The sequence below is a fragment of the Giardia intestinalis genome, chromosome 2 (genome assembly GCF_000002435.2).
Source record: "Giardia intestinalis strain WB C6 chromosome 2, whole genome shotgun sequence".
Taxonomy (NCBI): Eukaryota; Fornicata; order Diplomonadida; family Hexamitidae; genus Giardia; species Giardia duodenalis.
The window spans coordinates 302,584-322,731 of NC_051857.1; the positions used below are offsets into that span (position 1 = coordinate 302,584).

Sequence of the window (20,148 nt, forward strand, 5' to 3'; positions counted from 1 at the left end):
AGTATTGTTATGAGGCTGGTGTGCAGAGAAACACCGAATAGTTTGTACCGGTACACATGACCCCTTATCCCCAGACGGCACTCGCCATGGCTAGGCATTCGTAGAACCGCAGCATCGTGGGCTTGTGCACCGCTCACTGCCCATGCACGTGTAGCTGCAGACACACAAGCCAGTCGAGAGGCGCTTGCTTGCCCGGCTCCCTCATCACTGTTCAGAACATCGAACTCCTTATGCGAGCCACCGCCGCCCTGGGCAAGCGGGTCTCCCTCATCCCTGCATCAACCAAGATCAAAACCTAGAGTTCGAACTCAGGTGTCAAGCGACTCTGGTGGGAGAAAAAGAACTTTTGTTCTGCCCTCTTCCCAAGAACGAGACAGGACAACCACGATCAGGGGACGATCATGATACGCTCCACAAGGCAGCCCCGAGCCGCCTGGAGACCAGACCCTGGCCTTCCTCGAGACCTAGCAGATTGCGTTCCACTGGATGTACATGGGTGGCGTTTGCATGGCGCAGGGAGACGCAGGCTGATGGGTACAGCGGTCTTGCTCGACATAATGAACTCCAACAGTAGACGGCCTCTGCCAGGCGAGTGTGCCCCGTCCCGAGGAGCTGCGTCGGGGCCTTCCTCCGGCTGCGACACACGAGGTATCTGGACTCGGTCCCTCAGGGCCCTGCGCATGCTTCTGTGCTGCGGGAGACAGAACCTGCTCGCCAGGAGCTGAAGGAGAGGCCCCGCTCAGTACCCATGCCGACGACACATTCAGCTTCCATAGTGACGACAAGCCTGGCGAAACGCTATAGCTCGACGGTCAACACTGGGTGTGGGAGCACTGAGGGGCAGGAGGCCTCCTTTCTAACTAGTCTCGAAGGAGCTTCCAAGACAACGAAGAGCCGAAGCTAGTGATGATGCGCCGATCATTTGCCACGCTTGTCGAGATGGACCCACACGTGACCTATGTGAATCCCTCGACAGGCAAGTCGGCCCTTGGGGTGCTTGGCTGACAGAGGCGGACTGATCCCGACCGCACCGAAGAGTGGTAGCGGCTTGGACCACCTGCCGGGCGTCTGCCGCAGTAGCTGGCAGTGTCTGACATCCTCGAGTAGATGGGCGCCAAGCGAGACGGCCTGAGGGTGAACCAGTCCTGACCGCTCCCGGTGTCTCAGACGACGCCTCTTAGAGAGGTGGCCCTGGACCGACGCCTCGACAGACCGAAGCATCACCCCAGGTGTGCTGTGCGGTGTGAAGACGGACGTAGTCCGCATCGTCAGCTGAGCCAGACGCACTGCACAGGGTGAGCGTCGACATGATCTCGTGCTAGGTGATGGACCACCTGCAAGAGCGCACTGCGATCCATGGGCAGAGGGATGGGCCTCTTCCCCGACACCACCGCATGGGATTACTCCATCGGCATCCATGAACGCGTACTCTGACTCCAAGACAGAGGCGTACGGGGGGCGCGCTCTCCCGGTCATACTCGGGACCGATGATACAATCCACGAGGAGACGAAGAGGCACCCCGAGGAACGGGGTAGACACCCGGGGTCGTGGCGTATCCCATCTTCGTCGTAGAGCATCAGCGCCACAAAGCTACTCCGGAGTACATGGCCAGAGTCAAGCTTCCAAGGCCAGATCCTGTGACCGACGGCAGGCCCTGATATAGCGGGTGTCCACCCAGGTGCCAGACGATAGTTGACTCCGATGGGTCAGAGGAAGGGAAGTCCTAGAGGGCACCGCGAGGAGCGGCAGCTTCCAGGGGAAGCGGGAATAGGAGTTCTTCCGCCGGGATCAAGGGCATCCGCCTCTCGAACTCTGGATTTGGATCTCGGCTGGTACAGGGGCGAGAGAGACTCGCTTGCCCAGGGTGGCGGTGGCTCGCATGGGAAGATTACTCAGATAGCAGGCGACAGCCCCACCCCGGCTAAAAAACTTGAGGCAGCCGTTGCACCCGCCGCCCCCAGGACAGAGCTTCTGCACGCATGGCCAGCTGCCCTCGTCAGTCCGGTCTACTGGTCCAATAGTCTGGGGACCCTTTACGCCGTTTTCTGGCATACGATGTATCGCAACTGCTCATGGGAGTAAGCAGTATGAAAAGGCAATTGCATGTGTGGACAGCGTGTTATGCTCGTCTCAGAGGACCGATGTGTCTAAATACGGATCGCTGTACTGAGCCACACGCCCCACTGTCTTGCGCCAGTGACTGCCTCCACCACTGCACTTGCTACAATGGAGCTGTGTCGGCCCAACAGATTGAACATGCCCCATATCGGCTCCCTCTGACGATGCGTACACGCCGCATAAGGTCTGATAGTAGAGCGGACACCGTGTGCCGAGGCGTCTGCCATTGATGGGAGACAGCACTTGGTTGCACCAGAGGTGCCTTTATGTAGGCCTACAATCTCTGTGCCTGCCCATCCACCGGTTGTAATGACAACTGCACACTCGGAAAGGCGCTATGGAAAGCTGCCTTTCAAGATGAGACGTAAACCCACATATAAAGCCAGAAGCAGAACCTTGTGCACAAACTGTTATGATCCTAGTGTGGTGACCGGTTTGGACTGCGGCACGCTCCTCGCCTATCTTATGTTCGTTTGCATGGTCGCTGCTAATGTTGAACAGGACTGCGAGGAGATCTGTCTTTGGCTGCGCTCATCTTATAACACTTACCCCTTGATGACACACCTTAGCAAAGGAGGATGTCAGCCAGGTGCGTAGAAGGCTGCCCGTGCATGACGATTCCTGGAGAACTGGTTCATACAGAGAAGGTAGAGGTGACTAGCGGACCAGTTGGGCAAGGCTGACACCAGAGAGGCCAGCCACCGACCTGGATTGCAATAGGGACGCCTGTAGTGTCTTTCTTCCCTTCGGGTGTAGAAAGGTCGTGAGGCCCGCGGACAAGCTAGACGCTGCTTTCTGATTTTATGCATTTGTAGCAGCATAGTGTTTATAGGGGTCTGCTTTGCCTGAGGCCGAGGACGTTCGCTTCCTCCTCGTATACGGACGAAGATCGGTTATAAGGATACACTGTGCAGGCTGGTACCAGTCGACGTGGTTGCTGTCCACAAATGTCTCGCCTGCGTCTTCTCATGGCAGATGATTACTAGCAGCGCTCTCAGCCCACGTGGCTAAGTCTACGGTGCATCTCCATTTCGGTCAAGGGTTGTATACGCATTACGTAGTCTGATTGATCATCAGCCAGGATAGTGTGGTCCACTCCTGTCCCCTGCTTGTCCATCTCGTGCAACTACTGCTGATGGCTTTTCTGGGTCAGTGGGTGCTTCCGTCAGTCCCACAAAGGAATGTGTCATGCAGACGGCCACTACAGGCAAGAGTCTTGTCTATCAAGAAAAGGGTCAATCGGTTTACTGCGTGGGGATCCTCTGTGCGTCTCATATAAGCCCGGCAGACCTTGTGCCCCCAGTATCTCCTCACAAGCCCCACCAGGCTCTTTTACCGTCTGGAATATCGCTACTGCCAAGCACCTTAGCTTCACTTGGCCACCCAGGGCGTTGACCCTTTGCAGCGCACTGTGGGCGTACTCACTGTGGGAGATGCACAATCAGCATTGGTCTTCTCAGCTCATCGTCTGTATGGTACTATGCTGCTTCTCAGCACAACCCATTCTGTCGACCAGCAGGCCTTCAGACCAGGCAGCATCCCACCAAGGGGCGGTAGCAGGGACCGTGACGCGTATCTCCACCAAGGCACGGCCTCCTGGGGCATGAAGCGGGACCTCTGCCATCCTGTGGCCCTACTGATTCCTCGGATAGCAGAGATCGGAGCAGCCTAGGCTAGCGCCTTTGGGTCTCCATCTGTTCTCGTTGTCTGAGGTATACTTGACTCCAGAGACTCAGAAGGGTGCTGTACTATGTTCGTGCCTACGAGTCTTAGCCAGGCAGGGCTACCCTCTTGGAGATTGCGCTGAGGTAGCCACATACCTGGAGCTCACCACAGCGGACCCACAGGGTCCAATCCATGGAACCCTTACCTGTCGAATGCAGGCCGTAATTGCAGCCCCACTGGTGCAGACTTTCTTAGAATAACCGGTCGACTATAGAGCCCCCCCCCACTCAGTCCACGTGAATGGACCACTCTCATCGATGGCCTACCTTGCACGCCGAACGATCCCTACAGGCGAACAAAAATCATCCAGCCCGTAGCAGTGGACATCCTCTACACCGATGAATGGATGATCACAGCAGCCGCTTTCCTATTGAAGATTCTCCAGCCACTGAGGCCCAGGCCGGCCTCCTGCAGGATTCTTAGCAGGATCGTGCCCGATGCATGTTTGTGGCACTCCCCTCAAGGTGTATTCTGTTGGACCTTCGCTTCCTATACTGGCCTGCGAACATCGAGCCCTTCTAGCGGGGCCATACTGGAGATCACAAGGATATGGTGTCTTCGGAGACTATCCGGCTTCTGAGCCACACAATAGGGGCCCACTTCTCGCAGCAGCATCACGGAGAGGTGTATAGAGCTATACCATACCCTCTACCAGGTGACATGATGCATAAATTAAGGGTAGGACACTTACACCGATCGGCATATCTACCCATGACCAGACACAGATTGGCCCGAAGGTAGCAATTAAATGTTGCTCGACACCCTTATCAGTGGATGGGCGCCCAACTACCCTGGTACCCGTACGAGGCCACAAGGGGCGCTGGGTCATAGATCTACTTAATGGCTGAGAAAGCGGCATGGACGCATCAGACCCCCATTCTTTCTATTCAAGTAGCCCACGACAGAGAGCCCTTTGACACTCCACACCCACAGGTTCGGGGTGCTGCGGGCAATCGTACTCCACTATTGCTTGCAGCGGATGGCATCAGGATAACCTTGGGTGGGAGAGAGTTGACTGGCCCAGAAAGCAGCGGTTTGGATAGCGTTTCCTCTCTGCCCAGGCTTGGAAGGTCTAGCCTGCGCCTTCTGCGCTTCACCTGACACCTCGTTGTGTACTGGGGTGGCTTATTAGTATTTACTCCAAAAGATCAAAACTAGCGCCATGTGCACTTAGCAGGCCGGTGCGCCTCGTTAGCTAGTTTATGCTGGCTTACGCCTTCCACAGACTCTAGCGGCTGCTGGGATCTTCTCTCGGGATCCAGCAAAGGTTTGTCTTTGAGCGTAGCTCCCCTGCGACAGCAAAGGGTCGCGGGCATGATCTGGTGGGTGGGAATACTAGGAGCGGATAGGAGAGTGCCGGCATACATGGGCCCGTAGAGCTCTAACCAGCGCAGGGAAGTGCAGGTGTCTGGCTCTCCGGAAATGCAGAGGCGCCGGTAGCGGGCATGGGCACAGTGGGGGCGCCCGGGCTGTCCTCCGATTGGCCGCGGAGAAGGGGGATGCCCGGCGCACGGGACGGTTCTGCTGTTTGCTTTTAGAATTTCTACTTCCTTGCGTGCTTTGCAAGGAGTGCGGGGCTCCTCGGATGTCGCTTGGCCAGGCCTGGAGGGCCCGCGATGGACGAGGTGGTGGGCTTATATAATGAACGCGTTTGGCATTCGCTGGGCTCCTCCTTCCTAGACCGAGGTATCGTAGGAGTAGGGTCTCTTCGGACTACCTGCATAGCACAGTCAGATAGACGTTTTTAGCTCTAACTATCGGACTCTTATCTATGTAATAAGCCGAGAGGGATATCAATGTTACTCATAGCCTTCTACCTTGTGCTAAGTACGCTCGCTGTCCGGCATACAACAAATCACCACTCTGAATATCTACGCTCGGGATCTCGGTCTAATAGAGATACAGGCAATCGTGATAATGCATATGCTGCAGGGAACTGCAAGGACGGGATGGAAGAGCAGGTCGGCGCGGATACCGTGTGCAAGCAGTGCAACGCAGGGTTTGTCCCCATAAACGGAGTCTGCACCGCACAGGGCACCCCATCAATTGCGACCGCAGGGTGCAAGCTGGCCAATAATGACCCTCCTGGACAGGACTCCACTGTGTGTGAGCAGTGCGGAACAGACGCCACTTACTTCCTATACAAGGGCGGATGCTACGACGCCAGCACAGGCGTGGGGCAGAGCCTTTGTAAGCGCGCATCTAACGGAGCCTGCACAGAGGCGGGAGAAGGCTACTTTGCTGCACCAAACGCCAAGGCTACCGAGCAGTCTGTTATCCCGTGCTCGGACACGACAGGGGTGACTCTCACCGGAGATAAGCAATACGTGGGGGTGGAGAACTGCGCGACGTGTGATGCTCCAGCTGGAGATGAAACGGTAGCAAAATGTAAGACATGTAGTGACAGATTCAGTTTAAGAGACAACCAATGTGTGCCTTCTAGCGTCAACAAGAGCGGCCTTTCTACCGGCGCCATTGCGGGCATCGCCGTGGCTGCTGTCATAGTTGTTGGTGGTCTCGTTGGGTTCCTCTGCTGGTGGTTCCTCTGCCGGGGCAAGGCGTAGATGTACTTAGGTAGTAAACGCGTTACTTTATGTAGCTTATGTAGATGTGCTGCTAGGCTCACTTGCTGGTGTGTCCAGAAGTTTCACGAGTAAATCCTCGTTCAAGTCCTGGCTGTCCAAAGACGAGAACTGATTGTGGATAACATGACGGAGAGTCCTCTCCAGTGATGCATCCAGAGCCTGGTGCGCTCCTCTGCCGTTTCGCAGGCGTGTGCTCAGGCTGAGTATGCACGTCGGTCCTTTCGGGGTTCAGGCCTTCTCGTGGACTCTCTGCTCTACCAGCGGTGTCTCTCCTTGGTCTTCCTTCACGGTGGGTGAAGCTTGGATCGCCGTCTTTTTTAGATGCCCCGTCTGTCAGGGGCTGCCATCGGGCTCTCCGCTGGCCGCCCCTCGGTGTCCGTCCGGCTGTGTCCCGGGTCAGCGCTTCTACAGTCGCGGTCACGTAGGTCTCAGTGGGCCAGCTGGGGGGTGGGGCGGGGGTATGGGCGGTGAGGCTGGAGGGGACCGGGTGGGGGCTGAGGTGGGGTGTCCGTATGTGATCCTGGGTCCGGTGGGTCATTGCGGTGGTGGGTGATCCCCGCTCTGTTTGCTAAGGTGGTTGTGTCTGATCACCAGCCTGCGTTGCACTCCCGAGACAGAGGCACCGACGATCGTGTCGTGTCCCCCGACTGAGCGCCTCCCTTAGCCCCTGCATGTCTCAGGCAGTACTGCTGCTCTGTCTGGCTGGTGCGTGAAGGGTGAGGCAGGCCATCGCAGCCCCTCCTGATGCTCTGCGCGGGTCTGCTGAGCCCCTGGCATGCCCTGTCCAGTGCCTCGACGGGGAGTTCGCCTCGGGCCAGCAGGGGTGTGGATGACCTTGTGAATGGGATGGGGTTCTCTCAGGCCTCTAGTGTGATGGCCCAGAAGACTGGCACGGTGGGGCACCAGTGACTGCACTGTCCCCGTGGTCAGCTGTGCTGCTCCTGGTGGGTCCTTGTCATGGAGCGCTGTGTGTTGTTCATAGGCAGAGGTGATCCCTCTTGGTCTCAAGATGCTCTACCAGCAGAGAGAAGCACGCTGAGGGTCACCCAACATCACCTGCTGTGTCCTCTTGGGAGTTCCCGATGTGATCTATCAGGACCTTGACACCTCCTCGTGGCTCTGATGACCCCTCGGGGAGAGCCGGCATCCTATACTGAGGGGCGTACACCTTCCTGCATGAGCTGGGCCCCACTGCACTGCCCCCAAGGAGGTCTGCTATGAGAGGCAGTGGGATGATTGACAGCCCCTCAGAGTGCGGTGGAGGGTGCTCGTGGTCATCTCTGTGACCGGGCATCACTCATGATGGTCGGCTCTGTGCCTTATGGTGCTCAGAGACCACCTGTGCTCCATCGCCTGCTGGACAGCCGGGCCTCTTGTGGCGTCCGAAGGTCTCCTCACTCCTCTGGTCACTGCCCCCTCGGATCATCGGTGGAGGCCAGCGAGTCTTCGGAGTCTGGTGCCTGCCTGGGTGTCATGGGGGGCTGGCAGCTGTCAAGGCTCTGCCACTGCTCACCTGCCTGGAGTGTGCCTCCCTTGGGCCTGCTTTGCTGTGCTGCTTGAGTCCTCTGGCTTCTATCAGGCCCTGGTTGTGAGGGTGACCCCACCTGGCCTTCTGATGCCCCTGTGGATGAGCATAGCAATGTGTCTGGCTGGGGATCTCTAGTGCCCGTGTCTGTCACTGCCTCTCGGGTGCTCGGGTAGTTGCCTGGCGCTCTCGTATGGGCACACAGTCAGCGTATGTGGGTGGTCCTCCTGCACTCGTGTCCGTCTGTGTGCACTGTCACTCAGTCTCGAGAGCAGGCCAGTGCAGTCACCAGGGCTGCTGTCAGAGGGAGTCGTCTGCCACTACCATCGCTCGAGCAGCCCCTGCAGATCAGGCTGGTTGCTGTGCACCCTCATGGCAGGGCTGCTTGGCTCCCTTGGTCTCCTCTCTGTCCCGGTGTGCACGGCTCCTTCGGGTGGCTGACGGGGTAGTGGCCTCCGGTGAGTCTGCACTGGGAGGCACCGAGGAGGGAGGACAGCTAGGCTGGCACCACTCTCTGACTCCTGAGGGTTGCCTGGATGGAGGCACTCACGAGTCCACAGAGGGGTGAGTTATAGATACACAGCCCCCAGTCACCACAGCTGCGATCACCCCAGTCTATCGAGTGGCCAGGGGCACAGACAACACCGCTCCAATGGCCCACCAGTCCCCTCCAGCCTCACCGTCCCATACTCCCGCCCCACCCACCATCCGAACCCACTGAGACCCAGGTGACTGCGACCGTAGAGCGCTGACTCGAGTCACAGCCGGACGGACACCGAGGGGCCCAGCCAGGGGAGAGCCCCGACAGCAATCACCGAGTCAGACGGGGCATCTAAAAAAGACGGCGATCCAAGCTTCACCCACCGTGAAGGAAGACCAAGGAGAGACACCGCTGGTAGAGCAGAGAGTCCACGAGAAGGCCTGAACCCCGAAAGGACCGACGTGCATACTCAGCCTGAGCACACGCCTGCGAAACGGCAGAGGAGCGCACCAGGCTCTGGATGCATCACTGGAGAGGACTCTCCGTCATGTTATCCACAATCAGTTCTCGTCTTTGGACAGCCAGGACTTGAACGAGGATTTACTCGTGAAACTTCTGGACACACCAGCAAGTGAGCCTAGCAGCACATCTACATAAGCTACATAAAGTAACGCGTTTACTACCTAAGTACATCTACGCCTTGCCCCGGCAGAGGAACCACCAGCAGAGGAACCCAACGAGACCACCAACAACTATGACAGCAGCCACGGCGATGCCCGCAATGGCGCCGGTAGAAAGGCCGCTCTTGTTGACGCTAGAAGGCACACATTGGTTGTCTCTTAAACTGAATCTGTCACTACATGTCTTACATTTTGCTACCGTTTCATCTCCAGCTGGAGCATCACACGTCGCGCAGTTCTCCACCCCCACGTATTGCTTATCTCCGGTGAGAGTCACCCCTGTCGTGTCCGAGCACGGGATAACAGACTGCTCGGTAGCCTTGGCGTTTGGTGCAGCAAAGTAGCCTTCTCCCGCCTCTGTGCAGGCTCCGTTAGATGCGCGCTTACAAAGGCTCTGCCCCACGCCTGTGCTGGCGTCGTAGCATCCGCCCTTGTATAGGAAGTAAGTGGCGTCTGTTCCGCACTGCTCACACACAGTGGAGTCCTGTCCAGGAGGGTCATTATTGGCCAGCTTGCACCCTGCGGTCGCAATTGATGGGGTGCCCTGTGCGGTGCAGACTCCGTTTATGGGGACAAACCCTGCGTTGCACTGCTTGCACACGGTATCCGCGCCGACCTGCTCTTCCATCCCGTCCTTGCAGTTCCCTGCAGCATATGCATTATCACGATTGCCTGTATCTCTATTAGACCGAGATCCCGAGCGTAGATATTCAGAGTGGTGATTTGTTGTATGCCGGACAGCGAGCGTACTTAGCACAAGGTAGAAGGCTATGAGTAACATTGATATCCCTCTCGGCTTATTACATAGATAAGAGTCCGATAGTTAGAGCTAAAAACGTCTATCTGACTGTGCTATGCAGGTAGTCCGAAGAGACCCTACTCCTACGATACCTCGGTCTAGGAAGGAGGAGCCCAGCGAATGCCAAACGCGTTCATTATATAAGCCCACCACCTCGTCCATCGCGGGCCCTCCAGGCCTGGCCAAGCGACATCCGAGGAGCCCCGCACTCCTTGCAAAGCACGCAAGGAAGTAGAAATTCTAAAAGCAAACAGCAGAACCGTCCCGTGCGCCGGGCATCCCCCTTCTCCGCGGCCAATCGGAGGACAGCCCGGGCGCCCCCACTGTGCCCATGCCCGCTACCGGCGCCTCTGCATTTCCGGAGAGCCAGACACCTGCACTTCCCTGCGCTGGTTAGAGCTCTACGGGCCCATGTATGCCGGCACTCTCCTATCCGCTCCTAGTATTCCCACCCACCAGATCATGCCCGCGACCCTTTGCTGTCGCAGGGGAGCTACGCTCAAAGACAAACCTTTGCTGGATCCCGAGAGAAGATCCCAGCAGCCGCTAGAGTCTGTGGAAGGCGTAAGCCAGCATAAACTAGCTAACGAGGCGCACCGGCCTGCTAAGTGCACATGGCGCTAGTTTTGATCTTTTGGAGTAAATACTAATAAGCCACCCCAGTACACAACGAGGTGTCAGGTGAAGCGCAGAAGGCGCAGGCTAGACCTTCCAAGCCTGGGCAGAGAGGAAACGCTATCCAAACCGCTGCTTTCTGGGCCAGTCAACTCTCTCCCACCCAAGGTTATCCTGATGCCATCCGCTGCAAGCAATAGTGGAGTACGATTGCCCGCAGCACCCCGAACCTGTGGGTGTGGAGTGTCAAAGGGCTCTCTGTCGTGGGCTACTTGAATAGAAAGAATGGGGGTCTGATGCGTCCATGCCGCTTTCTCAGCCATTAAGTAGATCTATGACCCAGCGCCCCTTGTGGCCTCGTACGGGTACCAGGGTAGTTGGGCGCCCATCCACTGATAAGGGTGTCGAGCAACATTTAATTGCTACCTTCGGGCCAATCTGTGTCTGGTCATGGGTAGATATGCCGATCGGTGTAAGTGTCCTACCCTTAATTTATGCATCATGTCACCTGGTAGAGGGTATGGTATAGCTCTATACACCTCTCCGTGATGCTGCTGCGAGAAGTGGGCCCCTATTGTGTGGCTCAGAAGCCGGATAGTCTCCGAAGACACCATATCCTTGTGATCTCCAGTATGGCCCCGCTAGAAGGGCTCGATGTTCGCAGGCCAGTATAGGAAGCGAAGGTCCAACAGAATACACCTTGAGGGGAGTGCCACAAACATGCATCGGGCACGATCCTGCTAAGAATCCTGCAGGAGGCCGGCCTGGGCCTCAGTGGCTGGAGAATCTTCAATAGGAAAGCGGCTGCTGTGATCATCCATTCATCGGTGTAGAGGATGTCCACTGCTACGGGCTGGATGATTTTTGTTCGCCTGTAGGGATCGTTCGGCGTGCAAGGTAGGCCATCGATGAGAGTGGTCCATTCACGTGGACTGAGTGGGGGGGGGCTCTATAGTCGACCGGTTATTCTAAGAAAGTCTGCACCAGTGGGGCTGCAATTACGGCCTGCATTCGACAGGTAAGGGTTCCATGGATTGGACCCTGTGGGTCCGCTGTGGTGAGCTCCAGGTATGTGGCTACCTCAGCGCAATCTCCAAGAGGGTAGCCCTGCCTGGCTAAGACTCGTAGGCACGAACATAGTACAGCACCCTTCTGAGTCTCTGGAGTCAAGTATACCTCAGACAACGAGAACAGATGGAGACCCAAAGGCGCTAGCCTAGGCTGCTCCGATCTCTGCTATCCGAGGAATCAGTAGGGCCACAGGATGGCAGAGGTCCCGCTTCATGCCCCAGGAGGCCGTGCCTTGGTGGAGATACGCGTCACGGTCCCTGCTACCGCCCCTTGGTGGGATGCTGCCTGGTCTGAAGGCCTGCTGGTCGACAGAATGGGTTGTGCTGAGAAGCAGCATAGTACCATACAGACGATGAGCTGAGAAGACCAATGCTGATTGTGCATCTCCCACAGTGAGTACGCCCACAGTGCGCTGCAAAGGGTCAACGCCCTGGGTGGCCAAGTGAAGCTAAGGTGCTTGGCAGTAGCGATATTCCAGACGGTAAAAGAGCCTGGTGGGGCTTGTGAGGAGATACTGGGGGCACAAGGTCTGCCGGGCTTATATGAGACGCACAGAGGATCCCCACGCAGTAAACCGATTGACCCTTTTCTTGATAGACAAGACTCTTGCCTGTAGTGGCCGTCTGCATGACACATTCCTTTGTGGGACTGACGGAAGCACCCACTGACCCAGAAAAGCCATCAGCAGTAGTTGCACGAGATGGACAAGCAGGGGACAGGAGTGGACCACACTATCCTGGCTGATGATCAATCAGACTACGTAATGCGTATACAACCCTTGACCGAAATGGAGATGCACCGTAGACTTAGCCACGTGGGCTGAGAGCGCTGCTAGTAATCATCTGCCATGAGAAGACGCAGGCGAGACATTTGTGGACAGCAACCACGTCGACTGGTACCAGCCTGCACAGTGTATCCTTATAACCGATCTTCGTCCGTATACGAGGAGGAAGCGAACGTCCTCGGCCTCAGGCAAAGCAGACCCCTATAAACACTATGCTGCTACAAATGCATAAAATCAGAAAGCAGCGTCTAGCTTGTCCGCGGGCCTCACGACCTTTCTACACCCGAAGGGAAGAAAGACACTACAGGCGTCCCTATTGCAATCCAGGTCGGTGGCTGGCCTCTCTGGTGTCAGCCTTGCCCAACTGGTCCGCTAGTCACCTCTACCTTCTCTGTATGAACCAGTTCTCCAGGAATCGTCATGCACGGGCAGCCTTCTACGCACCTGGCTGACATCCTCCTTTGCTAAGGTGTGTCATCAAGGGGTAAGTGTTATAAGATGAGCGCAGCCAAAGACAGATCTCCTCGCAGTCCTGTTCAACATTAGCAGCGACCATGCAAACGAACATAAGATAGGCGAGGAGCGTGCCGCAGTCCAAACCGGTCACCACACTAGGATCATAACAGTTTGTGCACAAGGTTCTGCTTCTGGCTTTATATGTGGGTTTACGTCTCATCTTGAAAGGCAGCTTTCCATAGCGCCTTTCCGAGTGTGCAGTTGTCATTACAACCGGTGGATGGGCAGGCACAGAGATTGTAGGCCTACATAAAGGCACCTCTGGTGCAACCAAGTGCTGTCTCCCATCAATGGCAGACGCCTCGGCACACGGTGTCCGCTCTACTATCAGACCTTATGCGGCGTGTACGCATCGTCAGAGGGAGCCGATATGGGGCATGTTCAATCTGTTGGGCCGACACAGCTCCATTGTAGCAAGTGCAGTGGTGGAGGCAGTCACTGGCGCAAGACAGTGGGGCGTGTGGCTCAGTACAGCGATCCGTATTTAGACACATCGGTCCTCTGAGACGAGCATAACACGCTGTCCACACATGCAATTGCCTTTTCATACTGCTTACTCCCATGAGCAGTTGCGATACATCGTATGCCAGAAAACGGCGTAAAGGGTCCCCAGACTATTGGACCAGTAGACCGGACTGACGAGGGCAGCTGGCCATGCGTGCAGAAGCTCTGTCCTGGGGGCGGCGGGTGCAACGGCTGCCTCAAGTTTTTTAGCCGGGGTGGGGCTGTCGCCTGCTATCTGAGTAATCTTCCCATGCGAGCCACCGCCACCCTGGGCAAGCGAGTCTCTCTCGCCCCTGTACCAGCCGAGATCCAAATCCAGAGTTCGAGAGGCGGATGCCCTTGATCCCGGCGGAAGAACTCCTATTCCCGCTTCCCCTGGAAGCTGCCGCTCCTCGCGGTGCCCTCTAGGACTTCCCTTCCTCTGACCCATCGGAGTCAACTATCGTCTGGCACCTGGGTGGACACCCGCTATATCAGGGCCTGCCGTCGGTCACAGGATCTGGCCTTGGAAGCTTGACTCTGGCCATGTACTCCGGAGTAGCTTTGTGGCGCTGATGCTCTACGACGAAGATGGGATACGCCACGACCCCGGGTGTCTACCCCGTTCCTCGGGGTGCCTCTTCGTCTCCTCGTGGATTGTATCATCGGTCCCGAGTATGACCGGGAGAGCGCGCCCCCCGTACGCCTCTGTCTTGGAGTCAGAGTACGCGTTCATGGATGCCGATGGAGTAATCCCATGCGGTGGTGTCGGGGAAGAGGCCCATCCCTCTGCCCATGGATCGCAGTGCGCTCTTGCAGGTGGTCCATCACCTAGCACGAGATCATGTCGACGCTCACCCTGTGCAGTGCGTCTGGCTCAGCTGACGATGCGGACTACGTCCGTCTTCACACCGCACAGCACACCTGGGGTGATGCTTCGGTCTGTCGAGGCGTCGGTCCAGGGCCACCTCTCTAAGAGGCGTCGTCTGAGACACCGGGAGCGGTCAGGACTGGTTCACCCTCAGGCCGTCTCGCTTGGCGCCCATCTACTCGAGGATGTCAGACACTGCCAGCTACTGCGGCAGACGCCCGGCAGGTGGTCCAAGCCGCTACCACTCTTCGGTGCGGTCGGGATCAGTCCGCCTCTGTCAGCCAAGCACCCCAAGGGCCGACTTGCCTGTCGAGGGATTCACATAGGTCACGTGTGGGTCCATCTCGACAAGCGTGGCAAATGATCGGCGCATCATCACTAGCTTCGGCTCTTCGTTGTCTTGGAAGCTCCTTCGAGACTAGTTAGAAAGGAGGCCTCCTGCCCCTCAGTGCTCCCACACCCAGTGTTGACCGTCGAGCTATAGCGTTTCGCCAGGCTTGTCGTCACTATGGAAGCTGAATGTGTCGTCGGCATGGGTACTGAGCGGGGCCTCTCCTTCAGCTCCTGGCGAGCAGGTTCTGTCTCCCGCAGCACAGAAGCATGCGCAGGGCCCTGAGGGACCGAGTCCAGATACCTCGTGTGTCGCAGCCGGAGGAAGGCCCCGACGCAGCTCCTCGGGACGGGGCACACTCGCCTGGCAGAGGCCGTCTACTGTTGGAGTTCATTATGTCGAGCAAGACCGCTGTACCCATCAGCCTGCGTCTCCCTGCGCCATGCAAACGCCACCCATGTACATCCAGTGGAACGCAATCTGCTAGGTCTCGAGGAAGGCCAGGGTCTGGTCTCCAGGCGGCTCGGGGCTGCCTTGTGGAGCGTATCATGATCGTCCCCTGATCGTGGTTGTCCTGTCTCGTTCTTGGGAAGAGGGCAGAACAAAAGTTCTTTTTCTCCCACCAGAGTCGCTTGACACCTGAGTTCGAACTCTAGGTTTTGATCTTGGTTGATGCAGGGATGAGGGAGACCCGCTTGCCCAGGGCGGCGGTGGCTCGCATAAGGAGTTCGATGTTCTGAACAGTGATGAGGGAGCCGGGCAAGCAAGCGCCTCTCGACTGGCTTGTGTGTCTGCAGCTACACGTGCATGGGCAGTGAGCGGTGCACAAGCCCACGATGCTGCGGTTCTACGAATGCCTAGCCATGGCGAGTGCCGTCTGGGGATAAGGGGTCATGTGTACCGGTACAAACTATTCGGTGTTTCTCTGCACACCAGCCTCATAACAATACTCTACTGGGAGTGACTCCGAAGCCAAGTAGGAGAAGAGGCTCTTCTGGGTCTTAATGGCCACAGGCCCCACTACACACCTGGCGGTGCCATGCAGAGACCGGATAGCCTTAGAATATTGTATAGAAGTCAGCAGGCACATGGCTTCGTCCGGTTAGCACGCGCTCTGTGCCGATGCGACTAACGTACACTCATCGAAGCATTATCGCGTTTGCCCGGACGTCTTACCGGATACCCAAGAGCTCTCACTTCCTTTTAGCAGGAGATAAAGCGACTGCAGAGCAGACAGCAGGGCACCTAGGCCGTGTTGACAAACATGAAGTACAAAACAGCGAGAACTCCCGTCATGGTAGCATTAGAAGCTGCATTAGAGAGGGCGACAAGTATAAGCACGATTGTACTGGAAAGCACGGCACGCATAACAAGACGTGGATCTTGGCACACAAGAGCGTGGACTTCAAGACCGAGCTAGTGAGGGGCTTCTGCAGAGTCCCGGGCCTCAACAGGTCCTCGAGTGACACAGTGGCTGCGATCACTGCCGACCCTTTTGACCCGCTAGGGGCTAGTTTATCCGTCCTATGATTCGTGATATGACTTAGAGGGTCCAATGGGAAGACTCCGGCTAGGTTCAAGCGACCCGGGAGGCAGACGACCTCCATAAACCGCGCCAGCCTAGTGTCCACCCCAACCCCACCACTATCTATGCAGGCAGTAGTAGCTAGCAATGCATAGCAGCTACACGAAGCTGGTGCTCAGGTTGTAAACTGAAACCCAAGGATCTCCCCCTGGGAGAGGCGGCCCGCGTGCCAGGGGTTGCCTCGCACCTTGGCACGGTTGATACGAGCCCACCGGGGAAGTAAAATGGACGTAGTTCCGCCGAGACTCACGTACTACGACGCCCGGGGCACCGCATTGAAGTGCCGGCTCCTGCTCGCAGACCTGGAGATACGGTACGAGTGGGCGCCCTTGGCGAGCGCTGAGCAGGTGGCCGCGGCGAAGGTAGGTGCACCATCGTGCACGCTCCCCGTGTGGGAAGACAGCGCAGCGCGGGTGGCCGGGGGCATGGTCATTCTAGAGTACCTGGGGGCGAGCCTGGGGCGGTACAGCACGTCATTGCAGGTGCAGGCTGCTGCGCGGGCCCTGGTGCTCTTCTGTGAGGATCTTCTTGCCGCCGTCTGGAAGGAGCCCGAAGCCGTGGCAGAGGCCCTTGCCGCTGGGGCAGAGATGACGCGCTCGGAGTGCATCGCGGCCTACCGACAGAACAGGATCCTTCCGGGATTGACCGTTCTGACCCGGGACGTGCTGAGCCTCCGGAGCCTGGCTCCCGAGCCGCTCTATTCGGACTACGCGGTCCTGGAGGTCCTGTATTATGCGGACGCAGAGTATCCGGAGCTCGTGGACCAGTTTCCACCGCTGCGCGAGCTATCTGATGGCTACCGTGCGCGCCCAGGGATCAAGAAGCTCCTCGCCTCGCTGGTCTAGAGGCCGCGTGGCCGGCACGGGACAGGGCCATTTTCAAAAAGCCCCAACGTGTTTCACTCCAACCAGCTGCCCGTGGCTCCCTGGGACACCTCTTCCCGGGTCAGCGCTTCTGCATACAGGGTGAAGAGGGGCCTGCAGTGGCGGCCGCGTAGCTAGCTGGGTTCGCTCCATCCGGCGAGCGCACGGACACTGCAGGAGAAGGCGCCGTGCAGAGCATGCGCAGCCACGCTCTGAAGCAGGGGGTTGGAGGATACAGCCACCAGCGGCTTCGACCAGCCTGTATCCACGAGAAGTTGTGGCCACTCCGTGCCGGGCCTCCAGTGCTCCATGCAGAGGGAGCACTATATATGCTTATTTGGCAGCGTCAGGAGACTCTGCCCCGTGACTACTTATTTCGGGACTTCTGTGTAAGGCTGCTGAGCAGATGTTAGACGATGCGTTTACCACTTAAATAGATGATTATGTTTATACTTTCCTACAGTAAAAGAACCTCTGACAGAAAGGTTGACAATAAGGATGACAGTGATGGAATCCTTGGCAACGAGGCTATCCTTGTTACTATTGCTGATTTTGAATACGCACTTCTTTCCTTTTAAATAACATTCTCTGGTATATCCTTCACATTTCTTAATTATCCCATAGTGCTTATAGCCTTTTATGGGGTGTATTATAGATTCGCTATCATTTCTCCTGGATTTCTTATTATCTCTGTTGATAATAGATTAATGAACTTCGTGCTAGAGCCTTTACTATCATCGAAACAGCATATTATGAGCGTCTCTTTATTCCTACAAATTTCATTGTTACCTCCCTAAATGTGATTTATCTATTGGCATACCAAGCTTATCCTAGCGTTTGCTCATTCAATTCTTAAATCAGTAGACACCAGTAAGTCTCGTGCATGCATTTTATCGGAATCCAATCAGTATGATCATCCAGTATGCTAGGTAAGTCAAATGTAAATAGCTGCATTTACCTGCACACCAGCAATCAGGCCACTTTTCGTTTCCTGCTGCCACCCTCTATGCTTGGACCTGTAATACAAATGCGTCCTTCCATCAGCCCACGCCATCAAGAACCAGTCCATTCGGAGCAATCAGTTGTATCCACCTACATGAGTATGTTGATGTAATAGCTATACACGACCTAGGCGTACTCACAGGCCTACTAGATGCACAACGCCCTGAACTAGTCCACTCTTTGCGTCCTGCCGTAGCCCTCGATCGGGTGGCCTTGCGCAGTCGTCTCACGAAGAGGTACCACGCAGCGATAGGGGCAGCGAGCACTAGCCGGGCTGTGCAGCGTTCGCCTCTAAGCTGTGCAGCATGTGCTCATGTAGAGAGCTTGTCCGGCGGGCCCTGCCGTGGCCTGCTCCAATGGGGGCTGGTCTCAGTGGCTGGCCGCAGCGCGCAGGAGCCACAGCCAGGGCAGGGCAACTGGGTCTCTGCACGTGCTACAAAGCCGTGTGCACTGCATCGCAACAGGGACGGACACTCCGCGGCCGTGGGCCCGCCAGAGGGTCGGTGGACCTGCACGAGACGTCGCGTTCTCGCGCAAGGCCTGCCTCGGAAAGCCCCGGCCGGCGCGGAACAGCTGCGTGCATCCGTGCAGCCAGCGCAGCCCGGAATCTCGCCGGACAAAAGAAAAAATGCGCGTCTGTGCCTCGAATCGACGCGCCGGTCGGTGTGTGCAGCCAGTGTCGGCCTCGGTGGACGTGTCTCTGTGGTTGCTAGATGTCTGGCCCTGGTACGCAGCCAGTGGGGTGGATCTGGACTGGAGCAGGCGGCTGCCAAGGGCATCGACTGTGTGGGACAGGGCCGGGGGTGGCTTCCGCAGCGGCATCGCTGGTTTGGCTGGGCCGCTGACCCGGCAACTGTCGCCGTACGTGGCCAGCGGAGCCGCCATGCCCCCGTAAGCGGGGAGCCCCTTCCTCGGCCAGAATCGGCTCTAGAATGGCTCCCAGCCTAGGCGTTCGTCCATTCAGAACCCCTCCGTGCGAGGCCTCGATGGTACTGTAGGATGTTTTCGTACAGTCTCTACGGCTGTTCTGTTCGAGCTCGAAAAGAAAATCGGGAGAGCGCTTCCACCCACGCGCCTCTTTTGCCCTTCTGGCTGTAGACCGTGATTCCTCCTCTGGTGCGAGGCGGTGCAGCAGGGGCTCAGGGCTGCCTGGTCGGCCTTCCGAGCGGACCGTCACCCGTGCCCACGGGCCATCCGCCAGTATGTCCTGGCGATTGTATCAGAACAGGGACGTATGTCAGCGGCACCCCGAAGCCGAAGGGGTAGGGCGTCGGCTGTAGACTGAGCACCCCCGACGCCTGGAGATAAGGGACGGCACCAGGGGCCGGATAGACACCCGGGATCGGATAAACATTCGGAGCAGCGCTAGGAGTGGGCGCGAAGGGCGGAACCAAGGAAAGGCTGGATGGTAGGTTCCTTGGCTCGACAATGCTGCAAGCAACAGACTCTGGTGGCGCAGATAGCGAGTTCTCAGGTACAGACGTCCCTGTTTCGTCTTCGTCCTGAGGAGAAGATGGGGTTTCATCATTGTAACCAGGTAGGCGAAATACGGGTGGTTTAAACACCTCCTCGTTAGGGAGGCACTGCTCTGCGCTAGATGGGTGATGGATGGCCGCACATGATCTGCTGCGTCTCGAGGAATGCTGAATACCGCACTTCTTGAAGAGGGTTTTGATACTACGGCTGTTGATTATATTGTTATAAGTCATCCGCAATTCTTGGCGTGGATACTTTTTCCCAAATTTCTCGCGAACCTTTCCATAGATGTCTTCTCTCACAATCCTTCTGCTTTCAATCCCATCTATGATAATTCCACGGATAATCTGACGATCTTCTTCTGTCATCTTTATGTTCAGAATGTTTCTTAGATGCGTTTCACGGTACCAGTGGTAGATCCTGTTGCGATTTTGGTTGATCTCCGTGGCAATTTTGCGCCAGTTTACAGACGTTTTTATAACGTAAGTATAAAGTCTGTAAGGATTTGCAACAAGATCATTTGCAGTCTCTTGGATCTTTCGTACCCTGATAACTTCTTCAGCTAGCTTACGAAGGACCTCAATTTGGTCAGCGGGTGATAGACAGCAGCCAACCATGGTCTTCTGCAAATATTATA

At 56.8% G+C, this 20,148-nt stretch overlaps 4 protein-coding genes across 4 annotated transcripts; 2 read left to right on the forward strand and 2 right to left on the reverse strand.

Annotated features, from left to right (window-relative positions):
• Positions 1–5,640: 5,640 nt before the first annotated feature.
• On the forward strand, positions 5,641–6,408 carry GL50803_00d117204 (VSP; the record flags this gene model as incomplete). The annotated part of the gene is made up of 1 exon (XM_001708226.1): positions 5,641–6,408. The coding sequence occupies one exon, from the start codon at positions 5,641–5,643 to the stop codon at positions 6,406–6,408; it is 768 nt and encodes a 255-aa protein (XP_001708278.1).
• Positions 6,409–9,128: 2,720 nt separating this feature from the next.
• Positions 9,129–9,896, reverse strand: GL50803_00117204 (VSP; the record flags this gene model as incomplete). The annotated part of the gene is made up of 1 exon (XM_001708224.1): positions 9,129–9,896. The coding sequence occupies one exon, from the start codon at positions 9,894–9,896 to the stop codon at positions 9,129–9,131; it is 768 nt and encodes a 255-aa protein (XP_001708276.1).
• Positions 9,897–16,394: 6,498 nt separating this feature from the next.
• GL50803_0015326 (Glutathione S-transferase-like protein) lies at positions 16,395–17,015 on the forward strand (the record flags this gene model as incomplete). The annotated part of the gene is made up of 1 exon (XM_001708221.1): positions 16,395–17,015. The coding sequence occupies one exon, from the start codon at positions 16,395–16,397 to the stop codon at positions 17,013–17,015; it is 621 nt and encodes a 206-aa protein (XP_001708273.1).
• A 2,159-nt stretch (positions 17,016–19,174) lies between these two features.
• On the reverse strand, positions 19,175–20,128 carry GL50803_00117192 (uncharacterized protein; the record flags this gene model as incomplete). The annotated part of the gene is made up of 1 exon (XM_001708220.1): positions 19,175–20,128. The coding sequence occupies one exon, from the start codon at positions 20,126–20,128 to the stop codon at positions 19,175–19,177; it is 954 nt and encodes a 317-aa protein (XP_001708272.1).
• Between the last annotated feature and the right edge of the window lie 20 nt (positions 20,129–20,148).